General features: G+C 42.9%; 1 protein-coding gene across 2 annotated transcripts; it reads left to right on the top strand.

The window, feature by feature from the left end:
* The first annotated feature begins 4,652 nt into the window (after nucleotides 1-4,652).
* Nucleotides 4,653-19,937, top strand: NDE1 (nudE neurodevelopment protein 1). 2 transcript variants are annotated; one of them, XM_069030154.1, is made up of 9 exons: nucleotides 4,653-4,672; nucleotides 8,946-9,073; nucleotides 9,626-9,779; nucleotides 12,870-13,018; nucleotides 13,368-13,504; nucleotides 14,551-14,727; nucleotides 15,158-15,249; nucleotides 16,261-16,397; nucleotides 17,500-19,937. In XM_069030154.1, exons 2-9 carry the CDS (start codon nucleotides 8,988-8,990, stop codon nucleotides 17,591-17,593), a joined length of 1,026 nt encoding a protein of 341 aa, XP_068886255.1. In that variant the 5' UTR covers nucleotides 4,653-4,672; nucleotides 8,946-8,987; the 3' UTR covers nucleotides 17,594-19,937. The 2 variants fall into 2 exon arrangements, with proteins under 2 accessions (XP_068886255.1, XP_068886254.1); XM_069030153.1 differs by lacking the exon at nucleotides 4,653-4,672 and adding an exon at nucleotides 4,679-4,926.
* Nucleotides 19,938-19,954: the final 17 nt, after the last annotated feature.

Here is a 19,954-nt window from a genome sequence, read left to right as displayed (position 1 = left end):
GCAGGACAGGACGGGCCGTGCCGTGCGGGGCTGGTCCTTCGCTGCCGCAGCAGCCCCGCGCTTTCAGGGGCCCAGATGTGCTCCCCTGCCCGCCTCACCTGCGCCGGCCCCGCCGCCCCGCGCCCGCCGCCGCCGCGGCCCCCGGCCCTTTGTTGTCCTCCCTCCTCCCGCTCAGCTCCTTCTGCCGTCAAGCGCCGCCGCGCGCCGCCAAGCAGCACGCTGCCGCAAAACCGGCCGTCGTAATGCCCCGCGCCCGCCTCCTTTAAAGCGGCGGCCTTGAGGCGGGCCCGGAGTGGTGTGAGCGGGGTTAAAGCGCACAGAAACAGCGCAGTAACTATCAGGGTTGAAGCCATGACATGAATGTGTAAAAGAGTCTGCAGGGAGGGCTCAGAGCATAGACCAGGCTCTGCTCTCTGGGGCCCAGCAATGGGAGCAGAGGAACGGGCAGGAGCTGATGCCCAGGAAATTCTACCTGAACACGAGGAAGAACTGCCCTGTGAGTGACCGAGCCCTGGGACAGATTCTCCAGAGAGGCTGTGGAGTCTCCCTCGCTGGAGATACTGCAGAGCCAGGGAGGTGGGACCAGGTTGACCCCCTGTGGTCCCTTCCAAGCTGACCCCGTTCCGTGGTTCTGTGACAGCAGGGTGTTGGAGCAATCGAGGAATGCAGAGTATCAAGTATCAAGTTGATACATATCCTAGGAACAGAGCACTACAAATCCTTATTTCCTTGACAACTAATTGTTCAAATAGATCCAAGCAGAAACGAATAGAGTATAAGGTTAAATAACAACTTGGTAGCAGCTGGTAGGATGAAATATAACCTCAAATTACTTAAGGTGATTATAATGCTAAAAAAAAAAAAAAAATCCTTGACTTAAGATAAAAATGACATGGCAAAACCCAAAACGTCAGTGTGTTATCAGCACCATTTGCATTCGGAATCCAAAACACAGCACTGTACCAGCTACTGAGAAGAAATTAACTCTATCCCAGCTGAAACCAGGACAGTGACCAATCCCCTGTTTCTGTATCATTCTTTCTTTGTTACCATTTTCTATAAAAGACTGCTGGTTTCCTCGAAGGTGCACCACCTGTGTTAGATGCCTGACACCCTGTTCTGTAGAACGGTAACAAAGTCGAGTATTTTGACTCAGTGTTGCTTGGTTCTTGCACACTGGATGAAAGAACAATGGGATAAGAAAAGGGGTCTCCAGGAAATCCCGTGGAGTGGCCTGGCCACCCAGCAGGTACTTACCAGGTGTGGTTATGGCTCAAACATGTGTCAGGCAATAAGGAAATTACCAGGATGCTGAATTGGGCTCTTACAAGTAACAATTCTGAACACCATGCACAGAATTTAAGGTTTCACTTAGAACTTAATTCACACACAAAAAAGTCTGGGTAGATTGTCAGGGACATGCACTTTTAAGTGTTTTTGGGAGCCTCTTGCCTTGAAGGCAGTTTACAGTCCCAAGCCCAAGGACAGCAGTTAAATGTCAATACAGTTCAGAAATCTTCTGTTTGCTTATTTTAACGGACGTGTCTGACCTCTCTGTACTTTCTCTGGATGCCTTGGGCATCATTAGCTATTCCCCAAGTAAGATGTACACAGCTTGAAAATATAAAGCAATTACTGGCTAACAAAAAAAGAACAACCTTCTAAGAACCCACTGGATTAGGCATTAGTGCGTCCCCACCCCTGAGACAAAACACGTGAAGTCTGCTGGCCAAAGAAGCATCAAGAAAGCTGTGGGCATCCACTCATCATTCACTGGGTCTGTTGATGTGGTGACACTGGCAACTCACTAGAGAAAACTGGGGTTCGCTCACTTTAGGACTGTATAACTTTCCACATTGATATTTTTCCTCTTGAATCCTCGTGCTGCTAATAGTCCTTTTCTCAACAACCCTACCTTTAATTCTAATTTTCCTGTTCTTGCCTTTCTACAGTCATAGCTCTGTCTCAGGGTTTAACAGGTCTCTTGGAAGGCTGGGCCAAAGTCATGCAGCCAATCCATGTTATCCAGGCTGGGCTTGTTGCTCAGGTCGTGGCTGAGCCCCTCAAGGAGAGAGGTTAGTGACAGCACAGGGTGGGGATCTCTTTTTGTTGCCTGAGTATCTTTTGATCATAATTGTGGCATTAGCCTAAGCTGGAATTTACTTGCACCTTTGCCTAAGAGGCTGCAGCCAGCAGCAAGGAGAAACCCTGGTGAGAATGCTCAGAGCCACAGCCAGGCTTGCCAGGGTCACCGGGGGTGTCACTGCTGTGTGCCAAGGCCAAGGGAGCTGCTGTGTTCTGCTCTGCTTAATAAACCAGGTCTATTAGTGAGCATTTGGCAGTTTCATAAAAAATGTGTCAGTTCAAGATATCAGAAGGTTTTGAAAGTAGTGAGAATCTATTTCTTGCTAAAGCATGTGCAAATCTGATTCTATATATACAGACTGCAGAGAATTATATAACATCTTTGAAGAGACAGAAAAAATGTTTTATTAATGCCAAATACTTGCTTTTCAGTGATAGCAATATTTCCATATGACATTCTAACACGTTTGTCACATCTTGCTATTGGTGTCAGTAATCCATTTGAAAAAAATTTAAAAAGCAGTTCAATAGTTTGTAATGACAATTGGTAAGCAGTTTCTGTTCCATCCATAGAGTGGGTGGTGTGATGAGTTATTTAATTCTCTAAGAAAAGCAAATATTTTTTTCCCAACAGAAACTTATTGCCAAAAGATAAGGTATTACAACCTTACCAGAACTTACAGTGGATAAATTTTCGTCCACTTAGCTTTCATGGAAGAATCAGTGTGGCCTTCTCATTAAAATAACCAGCACATGAATCCTAGCACCACAAAGATCTGCCAGTTATTAATTATTAATCAGCAAACTAAAAATAAATGCATAAAATAATTTCTCCTCCTCTGCTAATTTTGAAATAGACAAGTGTTCTCGTTCTTCTTGCAAACAAGGCAGTCACAGTGATTACAGTAACCATTTTTTAAGAATATTTATTGCTTGTGTACAGTAGTGTTTCTGGTAGTGCCTCTGAACCCCTGGCATTTGTTAGGGTGCTGTTTCACTCTTTCAGAATTAGACAAGAGGCTAACAGCTTCCTCTGAAATCTCAGAATTTTTGCTGTTTTACAAGTATTTCAATATGAGAAATTTTAAAAATACTTGGGTGTACCTGTGACATGTTCTGTGTAGTCATACTATCCTCAAAAATTTGCTTGAAATGTTGGACTAAAACATCCTTTGTCCCAAACTTGTGAGCGATGTATAATTTTTTTAATTACTGGGAACATGCTACAAGAGTATGTGGTTTCTTTTCTGCAACTTATCCGATAATAAAAACATTCTTGAGTAATGACAGAACTGCAAATGCTATTAACCCAATTTTTAAAATACCTTATTTAGTTTTCTCTTCATAGTTGTATGATAGTTTGTCTCCATTTACTTCTGCTGAGCATCTGACCTGAAAATATAGTTATTTTGCTGAATGCCTCACCAGAAAGTAGAACAGTTTTGCTCGTCCTTTCAGTTAAAGTTATCTTAGTTATGGACAGATTCCTTCTAGTGTAATATTTATGGAAAAGCATCCATTGTCTTAGTTACAGTCCCAGCCTTATTCTACAAAGCCTTTGGGAGAGGCGTATTTCCAGTTTAGACAACTTTTTTCAGAATCAGACTGTGTGCTCCAGGCCTGGTGTTTCATCACAGAGGTAAATGAAACTGGGACCGGGGCTCCTGCGCGTGGGTGCCCATCAGCAGCCCTTTGGGAATCGCTGCCGGGTGGGAGGCAGTACTCGGTGACACATGGCCCTGCCTGTCCGGGCTGCTGTGATACACGTGTGGTAATTTGTGCTTTTGTTTTGGCTCCGGAAACAAATGCCAGGCACCACTAATGAGCAAGTGTTTGTGTACACAGTTGGTAGGAACACACCTGAGGCGCTTGAGAAAGCCTCTGCATAGCTCGGTTCCCTTCCTATCGATCCTGCCTGACAGGGCACACGGCAAGGAATTTATGGGCTGCAGGGAGCCCCATTGTCTGCGGGAGCTCGATTCCCCTGCGGATGCCAGCCGCTCGTTTTCTGGAGTGATGACATCATGCTGAGATAGAGATGAGTGGAAGCGTCCAATATTTCATAGACTGCGACACAGAAACCTGTCCTTGGTTGGGAAAAGGGCACTTTGGTCTAAAGATGTTGGGCTGGCATTAAAAATAGTTACGGGCGCTGTCTCGCTGCTTGCTTTTGCAGCAGAGGTCTTTTGAATTGAGTAAACAGAATTAATGTAAAGTTTTTCCTCTGTAAGACCATTTTAAAGGCAATCACGCCTTTAAAATTACGGCACGTACTGGTTTACACCCTTAGCACCTCAGAAGATGGGGAACCTTGTGCATGTGACTGTAGGTCATTGAACGTGGACGGAGGTGTTTTAGGGAGGCTGACGGGGGCCGGGAACAGGAATGGGAATAGGGCCGGGATGGGGATTGGAGTCGGGAACGGCCGCGGCCGCCGCCCCCGGCGCCGTTTGAAAGTCACCAAAGTTTCCGACGCGCGTCCCGGCGGCGCTGATTGGCGGAGCGGCCCGCACCACGTGATCGGCAGCCAATGGGGCGGCGGCGCCGGCCGGGCCGGGAGCGGCGGTGCGGGCGCGGCGGGAGCGCGGTGAGAGCCCAGCACGGCCCGGGGGAGCGGGGCCCGGGACCGGGGACACGGGACCCTGCCCGGCTGCGGCCTTGCGCGGACCTGAACCTCCTTCTGCTTCTGGAGTTGCTCGTGCGGGTGCTGGTGGGGTGGGGAGCGGAGCGTGGGAGCCGTGCCCACTGGTTTAGCTCCCGCCCGGCTTCGTGCCTCGCATGGGAATGGGATCCGGGAGCGCTGCCTTGCTGACCCCTTGGCTTGCAGCTGAAACCATCAAGGTCAGGCGTTTCAGCGGGGAAAAGTGCGGAGTTTCCTTAGGAGTCACTAGAAAGTTGCCAGTGTCGGAGCTGGACTGGTTACTAGGAAGAGGAGGGTTTTGCTGAATTCTGCCTTTTGGTAGAGAAGCCCCGGAGAAGCTGATAACTCTTTTCAGTGCTGGCTGTGGGATTTTGTAGTAATCCTGACGCTCCCGTGACCTCTCCCTTTTCTTTCTCTTTTGTGGCGATTTTCTTTTGTACTGCTTAAACAAAACAAAACAGGCCCATGTATTACAGGAAGACCCTTTCAAGGGGAATATTTTAAGCAAATCTAATTTCCATATGATGGGAAAATTACTTTTCAGGAGCAAAGAGGTGGTTTGTTTTGGTTTACATTTAGGAAAAAAAATGTCTAATTGGAGCTTCATCATCTCTGTCATGGATAATTCAGTAGTATTTGTGGTACTGTTTTACTTTTTTATTACAATATGAATTTCTTTGACTTGGACCATTAGGCATTGCTACAAAGGTAGGCTAGCACTGTTCACCAAGCTAAATGTTCTTTTGTGAAGAAAAAAGTTCAGTATCAGGGTTGTTTTGAATCTTTTGTTCTAGGACTGAAACAATCTAAATTGAGGCCCTCCGACTCTGATTTCCAAACTGAAGTTCCTTCAGTAATTTTGTGTGTGGCTTTTCTCGATACTTGTTTTTTTCCTTAGGAATTTTGCAATTCTGCTCTCACTGGTATGAAATTGTTTCCCGCAATAGTTATCCTGTGATGTTCTCATTGCAAAATTCCAGTCCCCACCCATGATCACTTCCACTTCCTGAATGATATAGTTTGTAATGCCTGTGACCAGCGTTTGTGCTGCCTGCACGCAGAAGTCTGGCCAGATGTCTCTTCTGGCTTCATGTGTGTGGAAACAAGCAAGATGCAGCCGGTGTGTGCCTGTTACATACTGATTTCTCTCCTTGTTTTTTCTACCTTTTCCAGTGTATAACAAAGCATTTCTAAAACCTCCTTCACCCCCCTTGCTCCCCCCACTTTTGTGGTGTGCCCAGACAATGAGGAGTTCCTAATTAATTTCTATTCAGGCATTTTGCATATTGTCTCCAAGTTGTTAAAAATCATGGGGAGAAGGCAGCAGGGGTAAACCAGTCGTAGCTCTACCCTTTCTACAGGCAGTTTAACAAGATGTACGTGGTTTTTTTTTGCACTCTTCTTAGACAAATTTCAGAAAAAAAGTTTAGAAAAGCTTTAATACCTTGTCTCAAACTTGGAATTTTTTTTTTCAGTTTAAGTTTGTATTTTTCATCTTTGATTAGTTAGAAAATCCCTGTGAGCTAAGATGTAGTGCAGGGAAGGAAACTAATAGGTCTTCCTTTTATGTTGCAGCAAAAAAGTGCCTGTGCCACTGAACAGTAGCCACATCTCTGGAGTAAGTACAGGTCCACAGTCCTTCCATGTATTTGCAGTTGAACAATTAATTTTAAATTATAAGTACTATGTAGTAATGGTAACCTTGAAGCAGAGCAAGCTCTTAATGGATGATATCCTCAGTGGATCCATAATCTCACATTCACAAGGACATACCTGGAAGTGAAGGTACAGCACCTTTGTGCTGCTGTGAGCGTTCGCAGGGTTCTCTGAAAGTCTTATGGATCGTATGAATCAGTTAAGGAAAGTTCTTCTCTGTGAGGCCCTACAATCTTAAAAAATGCCACTTACTACAGTCTTTTAGTTCTTCCAAAGTGCAGTAGAAAAACACAAGAGCTAGATAGGATCATATTCAAAATTTTGGGGCTGGTGGAAGCTGTCTTTTGGTTACAGAGGGTGGTTTGAAAGCCTTTCGGAGCAAGATGTCTTGCAGGTCATCTTTATCTTTCATGAATTATTTTTGTTGACTGTCTAAACACAGATATTGGATTTATTATAATGCTTGTGTCAGAAAAAATCCTTTTTCGATTTTTTTCTTCACAAGTGTGCTGCACAGATTGGTGTGTGTATAAACAGTGCCTTGAGCAGGACGTGCTTATTAACATCAAAGACACTTTCAGTTCACTTAAAAATAACAGAGTAGATGTGACATAAAGTATCCTAAGTCAAGGATGTTAATTCTGCTTGGTCATGATTTTCTTTTTAATGGGTAAGAATACTATTTGGAAGATCACTCCTCCTTACTCACACTCCTTTTCCTCTCTTTTTTTGCCCGATGCATACTTCAGCCTTGAGACTTTCTGCTGGAAATGTGTCAGTACATTATACAATGCCTTTATTTTTTAGAAGGAACACTTCTAGCTTTGTCTAATGAACATTTTGTGTCAAACTCAATTGTAAAAACTAAGACTTAGTAACTTTTCTCCTCACCTTTTAAATAACAGTGTAATTTCTGTACGTGTGTAGCTGATACTGTGCACTGAGGTATGCGGGCACAGCCCCACTTAGCTATGACGCTGCTTACTCCTTGCTCAATAATCTGACAATTACTTGGGCTGTGAAAAGGATTTGGGGTTTGTGGTATTGCTTGGGTATGTAAGAATTTGGCTTCAGATTGCCAGACTACTTTTGAGTACTTTTGTCTGTAGTAGAGGTAAGAATACTTGAGTTTGTCTCAGTAGAGTTATGAAATAAGTGGCTGTTAATCAATCCTATTTGCACCAGATGATTTTTTGGAGAGGAAAATCTCGACACAGGTTGAAGATATTTTCTTCCATAGAGTTCAATAGATGTGCAGTGTATGCACATTTTCTTTAGCTGAGACATGCTGCTCAGAGGGTCTACTCCTGCATTTTATGAGTATCATAAATAAGAGTAGAAGACAGGGCTGACATCTAAATGATCTTTGAAGGCTTCAGCTATCCCTTCTTGGTTCATCAGAATTACCTCTAGGCAATATTTTGCTCAGCAGAACTGCAGTTGAAACTTGGTAGAACTGTGTTTCTTCAGTCATTAGATTTCAGTGATACTGTTTTCTGACAACTGCCACTGTCATGAATTGTTCAATTCCATCTCTATTTGCTCTTCTTGATCTTATTTGGTTTCTGTAAAGTTGGTAATGTCTGAGTGGAATCTTTGCCTCACCCAGTGCTGGACATGGGCAGATTATGCAGAACAGTAGGTTTGATGTTTCTCCATTGTCAAGACTAACTCATATGAAATATTTGGTACGGAGTGGTTAATAGAGTGTGTCATACACATCACAGGGCATTTATTTAATTGTGGTGTTTAGATACTTAAGTCCTCAAGTGGGAGTGACCAACTTAAGGTTCTTGATTCCCTTGTGGCTCTTTCATGTGTCATTCCCATTTGGGACTATGTCTTGTGACTGGGTTTGTGCTGGCACAGGGGCAGCTGGATGGTCTGGATTGCTGCAATCTTACCTGCATACCTAACCCAGCCAGTGGTATCCTGCTAAAATCTCTGGGGAGCTTTTACCCTCCCTTCTCCCATGACTCTCTGAGGTATCCAGATATATTGTAGCCATACACAGATTTTGGTATTTCAGATTTGAAGTTGGGTAGCTTTGTCTGTGTTGACCTAGGAAGAAATTTTTCTCATGTCCGGCAGTTATGTTCATAAAAAGCTTACGTGTTCCTGGAAATGTTAACTCAGGAAATCAGTATCTTGAGTACCTAATCTGTGTCTCTTTGAAGTTTCTCTTTAATTTCATGGTAAGTGTCTTTAAGGTTGTTGAATTGCAGTGTGTTTGGAGCTGAAGTTGTGGCTGAGATGTCTTCTTTCCCTTGTGTTCTCTGTGCATTGGCACAGCTGCAGCTCAGGTTTGGGGTTTTGTGTAATCAGAGGTGCTGAAGGTGCTCACATCTGGGAAGGTGGTGTAAGCCTGCAGCATCTTTAGAAGAACTGGGTCAAAGTGACTTAGCAGGAATTCTTTCGCATTTATGGTCTGTCAAGGCTGGTCTTTAGTTTGGTCTCCAGGCGAGCAGTGACTGTGTGGGAGGATGGGTGTTCTGCTCTGCAGCAAGGAGGACTGAGGCTGCTCACTGCCTTAGTTCTTATGCTTGACCCTTTAATTTTTCAGGGGGGAATATGAAACAGGAGTTTTAGGCTTTGAGGACTCACTATGGAAGACTCAGAAGGACGACACTTCAGCTCAGTGGAAGAAGAAACCAGATACTGGAAGGAGTTGGCTATGAAGTACAAGCAGTGGTAAGGCAGTGACTTCATTCCTCCAAGTTGTTGGACAAGGTGCATAACACTGCATGCAAAGACACAGACCCTTCATTGCTGCTTGTTTAGCTTGCTGGAGGATTGATTCAATAGAATTGTTCAAGAGTATAAAACACCTCCTTTCATCTTTCTCTCTGTTTCTCACTTTTTATTGCTAATCAGTAATGTCTTCGTTTGTATTTCCAAATAAATAATAGAACTGAATAATGGAATAAATGTGTGATGGCAATGGACAATTGACAAACTAAAAAGATGCCACAGATCCTCAACACCTATAGTGTGAAGACAGACTCCGGGGTTTTTCTGTTTATTTGAATTTTTTTTATCTACCAGTTTGCTATGGGGTGACTTCCCATGCGTGGCAGAGAAACATTTGCATATGGTTCTCTCTTCCTATTGAATACATATGTTGGAGAAGGGCATATAGCTTTCTATGTTCAAGAGCAGTGTTTTTTTTTTACCTTGAGTGTACAAGAGATGTTTTTTTCTTTGCTCACTATGGTGAGCTCTGTTGCTGGAATTTCTCTCTAGTGCTGAGAATACACAGGAGGAATTGCGTGAATTCCAAGAAGGGAGCCGAGAGTATGAAGCCGAACTGGAGACTCAGCTGCAACAAACAGAGTCCAGGAACAGAGACCTTCTGTCAGAAAACAACCATCTGCGGATGGAGCTGGAGTCAGTGAAGGTAAGAGCTGGCAATGCTCATTGTGTACACATCCTCAGCACAGAGGTGAACGGGACAGGTGTTTGCAGACTCTTTGCCCTGTGGTGTCATACTCAGCATTACAAGGAAGTTGAGCAGAAGACTGCAGAAAGGAGGGTCTTGAAAAATAAAGAAATGCCAACCTGTTGTCTACTTTGAGGATTCTGTGTTCCTTGGTAGTGTTCCTGGACCCCTGTTCACAGGTTGTGGCTGTGTGTCAGGATAGATTTCAGATGGGAGAAAATTGTCTACAGTAGAGTGGAGACTAAGTGTGAATGCAAGAGAGCTGCTGTTCTATTCCTTCTTCCATCTATTTAGTGCTGGTGTTCATAGCTTTCTTACTGTCTGCATCATGCAGTCACAGATAATGCTGCAGAACAATCAAAGTACAAACACTGCAGCTGTGTTTTTGCATTATGTAAGGAAATGCAGTTTTAAACCCTTTTTACATAGTTGTGTATTTATTATCTGACATTTCAGATCAGCTGGGAAGCAGCAGCTGGTGGGTAACACATAGAATTGAGAGTCAAAACAGTTTCAGTCCTGGTTTTGTTATTGAATCTATCTGTCCTTAGGGAAAAATGAGTTATCCTCTTTGCACATGGTTTGCATTCTGTGAAACTAAGCACCAGCAGAAAGGCATTAACTTCCAGAATTATAAAATAGAAAGGATATGAACTTACTGAGATGGGGCTTCTTAACACAGTGGCTTAAGAAACAGTGAAGCTATATAGAGTATGAGTGCCTCATTTCAGTCTCATCAAAGATGCTACTAGTCCCCTGTGCTGACTGACAAGTTTAGGAAATACTGGTAAATTCTCTTAAGTTTGGAAAAAAATTGTCGCTGAAATTGGTGTCGCTTTTTAAAGTTTTATTTTAGGCCTTTTGCTTACAGATGAATTACAGTCACCCAAGAAATACTACACCATGTTTTGTAGGTCAATCTCTGTGGAAGCAGAGATTAATATAATTACACTTCTTCTACTCAATTGGATGCAATAATGAGCTAATGAGAGTGTAGGTATTTGTGTAAGTGATTAATCACCAGATAATCCAGGTTTGCAATGCCTTTTGTTTAAACTGTTGTCCAAATTACTGTCTTAAGGACGTACTCTTCTGTTCCAGGTAGATGTCCTGTCCCTCTAGCACCAACTTAGCCATTCCCTCCACTTCCTGCTTTTTGATAGCAAGACCTCCAAGACTTGTTTAATTGTATTTATGTTGCATTAATCCTTGTTGTTCTTGTTGTAGCACCTTAGAAATATTAAATGTTGTGCATGGTGTATGGATTATTGGTCTGCTGTTCCATGTAGCCACATAAACCTATGGAAGCTGATGGGTTTGGGGAGAAGACAAAAGTTTGATAAAGATAAAACCCATAGTTCATTTAATTGAGGAGTATGTAGACTATTTTCTTTCTCTAGCTGGGATGAGAGGAAGGGACAGTGAACCAGCCAAAACAGTGAAGAATAAAAATAGCGGGAAGCAATACAGAGCATCAAAAAGTGGAGGGTAGCCATATTTTAGAAAATCTGAAATTATTCTTCACAGTAGATAACTCTCATAATATATATTCTGCTTGAAATAAACCATTCAACAATTGGCTATTCATGCAGCCTGAAAACTGCAGTAACAGCCTGCAGTGAAGGAACAGAGCCACCATTGAGGGCCAGATCAGCTGATAGTTTATTACAATTGGCTAAAAACAAAGACTCAGATCTTGCAGTTCTGGTCTTTTATCTGAATCAATTCAAGAGCAAAGCATTAATCTCATGAAGCTATTGAGCAGCAGTGTTAACTGAGCCCATCAGGGGTTGGGATCTGCATCTAGGTCAACACCAGTGAACTTTGCCATGCCCACACAGCTTGTGGCTCTGAGCTTACCAGCCCAGTGTGTGTGCTTGCTGCCCCTCCGAAATCAGAGCTCACACTACCTAAAAACTGATGGGAATAGTGCTTTGGAGGGTTAGTTTAGAGAGTCCTGAGAAACTAGTAGAAAGTAATCTGCCTCTTGGAGCTTAGAGGCTCTTAACTGTGTTTCAGATATTTGGAATTACAGCAGTGTCACCACACTGGAATCAAATAAGGATTTCTTAGTTCAGGATGGATATCTCTTTCCCTCCTCCTGTCTATGCACTTCATGTGCTAAAATAGCTGTTTTCACATTCACACTAGACTACTTGCCATGGTTTTCAAATTCCAGTGCATGGATTTGTTTCCAGTGACTTCAAGTGTTTTGTACTTGAATTCTATCTGGAGAGCACTTCAGGAATGCTGCTTACACAGCAATCTTGGAGTTTCTAAAAAATGTCTGGCATGTTGAAGTGGTCTGGTAGCAAGGTGTTTGAGTATAAAGCACTATAATAGTGTGCTGTGAAGCTTTCCCTGTCACATGCTGTGGAAAAAAGGTAGTGCAGGAGAGAGAGATCTGATGTGGAAGCTAAGTCTTCCTCCCTGCCTGTGCCTTTCTTAAATGTATGCTTGTATACATGGTGTAGAGGGAGACAGAGTTTGGTTTAGGTTCACATCCAGAGTATAATTGTGCCTGAAATGTTCTGTGATCTAGAATTCTGAACCTGCTATGGGCTAATAAAACCACATGAGCAGTGCAGGATCTTGCTGATTCCACAGCAGTATGTAACAGTGTCACAGTTGGGGTTTTGTTTTTGTTTTTTTTTTTTATCTTGTTACTTTGGCTCCTAAATACTGCGTGACTTCATACTAGGTTTGAAAATAAGTGGCTTCTCTTGTGTCCTGCTTTGTGTATTGCTAAGAAACTGTGCTGAGTCAGGCTGTCTGGGAGAGGCAAGGAATTGCCCTGTGCTGTGAGTGTTGGGAGCTGTTCCCCACCACTTTTGTTTGATAAGGGGTGACAGGAAGAGCTCTTGTCTGCTGGCAGCCCAGAATTATGTGAGCAATAGAATTTGTTGGCATTTTACTGTATGTAAAGTGATGTTTCTCAGAAAACTTCAGAGCATCTGTCTCTGCCTTTCAAGGGGCTCAGACAATGCTGCAGAAAGAGAACATCTGTTGCTAAGTACCTGATGTGCTCTTTGATTTGCCTTTGAGTAGGAAAAGATCGAAATGCAGCATTCAGAAGGATACAGGCAAATCTCTGCACTGGAAGATGACTTGGCACAGACAAGAGCTATTAAAGAGCAGCTTCAGAAATACATTCGAGAACTTGAGCAAGAAAACGATGACTTGGAAAGAGCAAAAAGGTGATCTCCTTTTTTTGAGGTTTTTTTTTCCACCTTTATTCTGTCCTGTGAGCGTGGTATCACTGAGCTGTTTGTAATACTGTACTCGTTAGCACTGCCATTCTGAACTATCACTTGTGTGATGATAGTGTTGAAGAGATTGGTTGCAGATGGGCAATGTGATAAATTTTTTTTTACTGCTTCCACTCCCCTGACCGTACTCTTTCATATCTTACAAGCTAAATTAAAAAATAATAATAAAACAAAGTAAACCAAACAAAAATGCAACAGTATCCATTTTCTTGTGAGAGAGGGAGTCCTCGATGTGCTTGAGCGATTTGGTAGTGATATCTAATGCACTCTTTTTCAGAGCCACTATAATGTCTCTGGAGGATTTTGAACAGCGTTTAAACCAGGCTATTGAAAGAAATGCTTTTCTGGAGAGTGAGTTGGATGAGAAGGAAAACCTTCTGGAGTCTGTGCAGCGCCTGAAAGATGAAGCCAGAGGTTAGACAGAAGTTATTTGTATCTTTTCCTTTCTCTCCTGCTGCCTTGTAGCTGTTCAGTCCTGTCCATATGCCTTAGAGCTGGGCTTTTAAGTTTGCTTCTTTAAAAACTGCTATCTGAAATGTAGAAACAAGTAAGGAAACTTAAGACTGTTCTGCCCCATTCCTTGAACTCCTGACCTTGTTCCAGAGCACTCACAGAAACAAAAGTCTGTTCCAACCTTCTCCTTATCAGGGCTTTAGGGAGTTGAGAGGAGCCAGTCCAGCTGGAGCACATGCTGGTGTGGCTTCCTGTAACCCATGAAGGTCAGCTTTAATACACATTAACTTTGTTGTTTCCTGGCCTGTGGAAAGTGGAGTCAGTGAAGCACTCATGGGGATGTAAAACAGGAAGGCTGTGATTGACTTCTGGTTGCCTTGGAATGCACTGGCTTTTTGCTATCTCTCAGTAAGGCTGGGTGAGAAGAGAGACCCTGGAGCTGGATGAGCTTCTATTTTCAGGTCTTGGATTCTGTGCCCTTGAATGATATCCATAAGCTACAGCCAGGCTGTGGGACAGAAGTGATCTGTCCCTTGGCTAGATAATGATGTGGCTTCCACCTGGCCTCAGCTCAAGTTTCCTTCATGTGGCAACCAGGATAGGAAAGGGTACAACGGGTAGGATCTCAGCCTTGCAGGAAGCCAGAATGTAGCCAAGGTGTGTGCCAAATTGCCAAGCCTCAGATTTGATGTGTCTCTGCTTATCAGCCTGTAACATTTGGAAAGGAGTTAATTCCTGTCTGAAGAGGAGCCTCATGAAAGGGTTTGAAAATGAAAGCCAGATAATAGCAACTGAACTAACACTGCTAAAACATCTTCAGCCACAATCCTAGAAAGGCCTTTAGTTATCTGGATTTTGAAGATATGCCTGGAATAATCTTCTACAAGGATAAGTGACTTTAGCTCACCTCCATAAGGAGAAAAATCTTTTGAGCGAAAGATTACCTCCTGTTTTTATCTTGGTGGCTACATACTCCCAACACTTGCTTTGTGTTGCTTCCTTCACAGATCTACGACAAGAGCTTGCAGTGCAGCAGAAACAGGAGAAACCCAAAACACCGATGAGAACTCCCCTGGAAGCAGAAAGAACAGACACTGCAGTTCAGGCCTCCTTATCTGTGCCCTCAACACCAGCAATGCGTCGGACACCCATCAGCATACCCACCCCTGGGACATTTAGGAGAGGTGACTGGCAGGGAACCGGCTCAGAAATACTATTTGATGCTCTTGTTTTTGCTATAGTTTGCTCCCTTCTTTTAATTCCTCATTTAGCCACAGAGTTGAGTGCATAGTGTAGTGTAAATACACCTAAATCCAATCACCATGGCTTCTGTATTCATAGACTGGGATCTTTTTGACTTTATTCATAGTCTGTTCATTTCCAACTGACTTGAATGGTCTGGTAGTAATGAGGGATAAGATGAGCTGTTGGGATTTTACTATTAGATCACAATTGTCCCAGAGATGTTGGTCTAATTTAGGGGAAAAGTTTTAAAAACCTGTGTGATCTTTAATTGTGTTCCTTGAATCATCTTCTCTAAGAGAGTAGGGTGATTTTTTTCTTTTTCCCTTTTCTTTTCTTGAGTAACATATCCTTCTTTAATCTGCCCTGCAGGTCTTGAGGACAGTTATGGTGCAACCCCTCTCACACCAGCTGCAAGAATATCTGCACTTAATATTGTGGGAGACTTGCTGCGAAAAGTGGGGGTGAGTGATTACCTGCCAGGCAATGCTCTTGGAAACCTGGAGCTGTTGGAAGCTGCAGCCAGCACCACTTGTGCTGCTGTTCAGGGGAAACAGACTGGAAAGAGTCTCTTGGCTCCAGGTTAGCTAAGCGTTGCCTTGGGACTGGTTTGGACTTCCAATGTTTCTGACCAACCCCCAAATAAAATGGACCATGCTTATTTTTCTAAGTTCTAATCCAGATCAGGATAAGATCTACCTCTGTGAATTTCTGGAAGTGCATGTGCAGAAAAAATAAGTTAGCATGAGTAAATTGAGAAGGGATCTGTTCCAATGAAAGGCAGAGAAGTTAGCAGGCTGGTGCCTGCTGTCCAGAAGGCTTCTGGTAAAGTTTGCCTTAAGAGTCCAGTAGTCTTCTGAGCAAGGCCTAATGTCCTGCTAAGCTGTAGTTTGATATTTAAGGTAGTGCTCATGCTGGGAAAGTTATCCCATTACTTGTGTTTCATTCCTTATGCCTCAGTGGTGTGTTGTTGCAAGCATTTGTATGACTCTTTGATGGGCTGAGCTGCACAACTGATACAGCCAAAAAGTAACTCAATAAAGATGATCTAGAATGGGAGCATGTGATGGAGCACAGAATATATGTGGGTCATTTCCTCTGGTGTACCATGATAGTACATGTCTAGGGAAGCAAATAGCTCAAATGAACATTTAATAATCTAAAAACTGATGCCTGTGGGAAAGATGTAAAAATCTCCCTGAGGAAAGTGAAGATTTTGTGTTCCTGCTGGTGAAGAGCATCAGCTCCCTAGAGAAACAGAGATTCAGCTTTAGAGAGATGACTGTCTTCATCTCTTCACAAACTTAGAACTCATGTGGCACTGGGGTCTAGCAGGTTCCTCTACTGGAGAACTCACTCTTAAAGAAAGAAAAAAAAAAAACCCAAACCCACATACTTAGTGCCATTTTGGTGTGCCACAGTGCCATCTTCTGAAAGAGAAGGGTTTTGACACTTCCCTCGTCTATTTACTTCAGGCTTTGGAGTCCAAGCTTGCATCTTGCCGAAACTTTGTGTATGACCAGTCTCCAAACAGGCCTTCAGTGTCCATGTACATGAACAGAGATGTCCTTGAAACGCGCCTGAGTCCTCATCAGCCTCTGTGTGATACAGGGTGAGTGCTAGGCTCTGCTGGTGTCTTGGTGACAGCCATTGGTGTTGGAATTTAGGGACTGGTATTTAATACTTAAGTCTTAGTTTTGGTAGGGACAGATTTATTTTCAAAGTATGTGAAATTACTCAGGATTATGATTTGAATGTTTCAGGTCAGTTTAAAGTTTGGAATCAGTAGCTGCTGAAATTGGAAGACTAGCTGAAATCAAGTTTTGAATACCTCAAATTTGAAGCAAGTGCAAGATGTGTTTTATTATAAATCAGTGTTTAAATGGGACAAAGTACAACAGTTCTTGCTTATTGGTTCAATTTGTTTCATGCTTTTTGTTCTTGTACAAATGATGTCTCAGGAATGTTACAGCATGTAGGGAAACTTCCCTTATCATAGTTAAGATTCTCACTTATGGGAGAACTGGAAAAAAGGTGGATAGTAGGTCCACTCAGAATGCTTTATAGTTGCTAAGAGGTGTTTTTAAGTAGCAGCTGACAGGAAGTTGCTGTACTCAACTTACAAATTTCTCTGAATGTTTGAACTGGTTGTCTTTTTTTAATCAAATGAAGAAAAATCAGCAAGGTTATTGCAAATTGCAATAACTGCCAATCCTGTACTGCACATTCTTTAGGTTCTGTGTAAATTAAATGCCTATAGTACACTTTGTTTCGGACTTAATTATTTATCCAGACCCTTGTGCTGTGAGTACTGGTTTGTCCTGTAATCCAGTGCCTAGTGGTGTTGTTTAGAAGGAATGTTCCACTCTGTACTTGCTCTCCTAGCTTGGGGAGAAGCCTCATGAAAGCTCCTGCAAGAAAGCCTCAGGGGCCATACATTTACATATTCATGCAGCTGATTATCTACTGCTGCAATGCTAAACTGAAATTCCAACACCTGTAAAAGATAGTGTTCATTACTCAAAGGGAAGTGGAGCCCTGTGTTACACTGGAAACTCAGCCCAGTTAAGGAATGGGCTCATCTAGTGCTCAGAGTGCTGTTTTTTCATCTGCTGGTTTCTCAGCTGAGTAGTGTGCTCTGGAAGTGAGCAGTTACTCTGAGTATGGTTACACAGAGTGAGAACAAGTGCACTGACTTGTATTTTTATTTGCAGGTTGGTGAAACGTCTGGAGTTTGGAACACGGCATTCAAACATTCCAGGACCCATGAGCCATCCCTCACAAAGTGTTGTCAAGATGCTGCTATGAAAAGCCTGGCTGGCTTTGGGAAAGGAGAAGAAATGTGTATCTCAAACTTTAGTTTTAAAGAGAGTATCAGTGAGCAAGCAGACAGCAGTGTCAGGGTAGGTGAGAGCTGAACAAGAAGTCTCAGTTGGCAGTGGCTTCCAGTGTGGCCTGTGGGCAGGCTCTGTGGGTGACAAAGTGTGACAAAGCAATGCTGACTGGCAGTGCAGGACTGGGAATCTGTATCAGCTGCTGTAAATAGCTCCTTGAAGGTTACTTCTTTTGACACTGCCAAAGCCATTGTCCTTCTGCCTACAACATAGCAATATTCCCTATCCTCAGGCTTTGGCTTTTTGTGTTAATTCACCACCAGTTCTGGCTGAAATTCTGCTTTCTACCATGGGTATTGTGTGCTGCAGTCACCCAAATTAAAGGAGTGTTTTTATGTGGAGAAAGGTGTATTTCTGCAGGGAAGCTGCTCAGCTCCTCGTGGGATGTTTGCTGACCAGAATGCAGCAGCACAAAAACCTGCCTCTGTAGTGCCAAGATGTTTCTGTAAGCAATGATTTGTTATTTGGAACAGGTCATGTTTAAAGTTGAGACATGTCTAGTGCTTAGAGTGCATAGGAGATCCTAGAGCTAATAGCATGTAGACATCTTTTTTTTTTTTTCCCCCCCCATAGTGGGGGCCAGACCTGATTAAGTTTCTAGTTCTGACATCTTGATAGATGGGTTTTACTGCTTTACAAACCTTTCTTCACTAAGGTGCCTTGGGTATTAGTGTTTTTTTTCTTGTTTTATTTTTCTATATGAATGTATCAGCTATTACTAATTTTGAAATGCTTTTTTAACCTGGAAACCCCTTTATGCTAGAGGAGTGTCTATGAGTAGAGAATTATTTTAAAATAATTTTTCCCTCTGTAAAATATTACTGCATTTGTTTTTTAAATGGAGTAGATCATTCCCAGTGTTAATGTATTTTATGGAAGGCTGTACTTGGAAAACTAATTATGACTAAACAATTTTTTTTTTTTGTGGCAGGGGATGTGGAGAGCTTACTTGACAAAAGAATACATAGATGAGTTTGATGGTTTTTTGGCAGTTTGTTGGGTTTTTTTAAGAAAGTGCTGTGAAAACAGCCCCTGGTACATCTGTTTCTCTAGAATATGAAAACCACAGATAATTTCCATTTTTCAGTCCACCTATGAAGTTGGTTTAACTGGGGAGCAGAATAAAGCTTATTTTGAATGCACACTGTTGATACATTTTGAGTTTTTTTGCAAGTTGTTACTGAGGTTTATACATGATCAGTTTGCTGGTTCTGCTCCAAGCATTGGTGATTAAGACCATTTAATATGAAGTCTGACTTGCTTGTCTCCTTGTTCCCACACATGCAGGCTCACAAACTGTGTTAACAGCCAGCTCTTGAACATCTTTACAGAGCTGGGCTCTGTGCCTAATCAAGCAATGATCAAGTCTTATCCAATAACTCCTAACCCCTCTCTGCTCAGCTTGTCATCTTAATTGCTCTAAATGGATTCTTCCTTTACTCTTTCATGAGCAGAGAGAATTCTCTGGGCTCTGATTCTGCTGGCTAAATGGTGCCTAGTCTGAATCCCCAGTTCGTGATCTCTGCATTTGTTAAACAGTGCTTAGATTTAGAAGATGATTGCTTTAGCTGTCAAGGTGGATGTTTGTGCATGATTTGCTGTCCCTGTAGTCACACTGCTTAAGGTTCACTTGCTGTTCAATCAAAGGCATCAGGTGAGCTCTCTGCACTGGATTTAGAGAGATTTTACATCCTGCTTTGCTGTACATGGCTCCCTACTGCCCCGGTGTGACCACAGAGCTGCTGCTGTCTGAAAGTGCTTGAGCTGCATGGGTTTGTTGTAGGTCCTGTTAGCTCCCAGGAGTAGGTTGTGGTCTTGCTGGAGTGCTCCAAAAATAAAAAGTAACTGCCTGCTGAGCCCTTAGTGCAGAATAGCTTGGCTTGGATCCCTGCATTCAGTATGGGCTGCTGTTTCTGATGGTTTCAGCCTGCTCTTGAGGCTTTGGTTGGAAGTATTTCTGCACATAAGAGACATCAAAGGGTGGGTTCATTGCCCACAGACAGACACATAGGGCCCTGGCTGCTTTCCAGCTCCTGCACCAGAGTGCTGCAAGTCTCCTGCAGGTCCTGTGTCTGTCAGCCCTTGGATGCATCCCAGGGCACCTCAGTCAGCACTGTGTGTTCCTGAGGGAATCAAACCTGTCCCATGTACTTACGCCATTTTACTTCCAGGTCAGTGTACAGACTTTTTTGTATTTCAACAAAAGCATTGCTTTGGAGAAAGTCAGGGGTTTGTTCTAATGATTACAGATGAACTTTTGTAAGAAGTATTTCGG

This window comes from Aphelocoma coerulescens, chromosome 14 (assembly GCF_041296385.1).
Source record: "Aphelocoma coerulescens isolate FSJ_1873_10779 chromosome 14, UR_Acoe_1.0, whole genome shotgun sequence".
NCBI lineage: Eukaryota > Metazoa > Chordata > Aves > Passeriformes > Corvidae > Aphelocoma > Aphelocoma coerulescens.
This window is presented reverse-complemented; position numbering and strand designations above follow the sequence as displayed.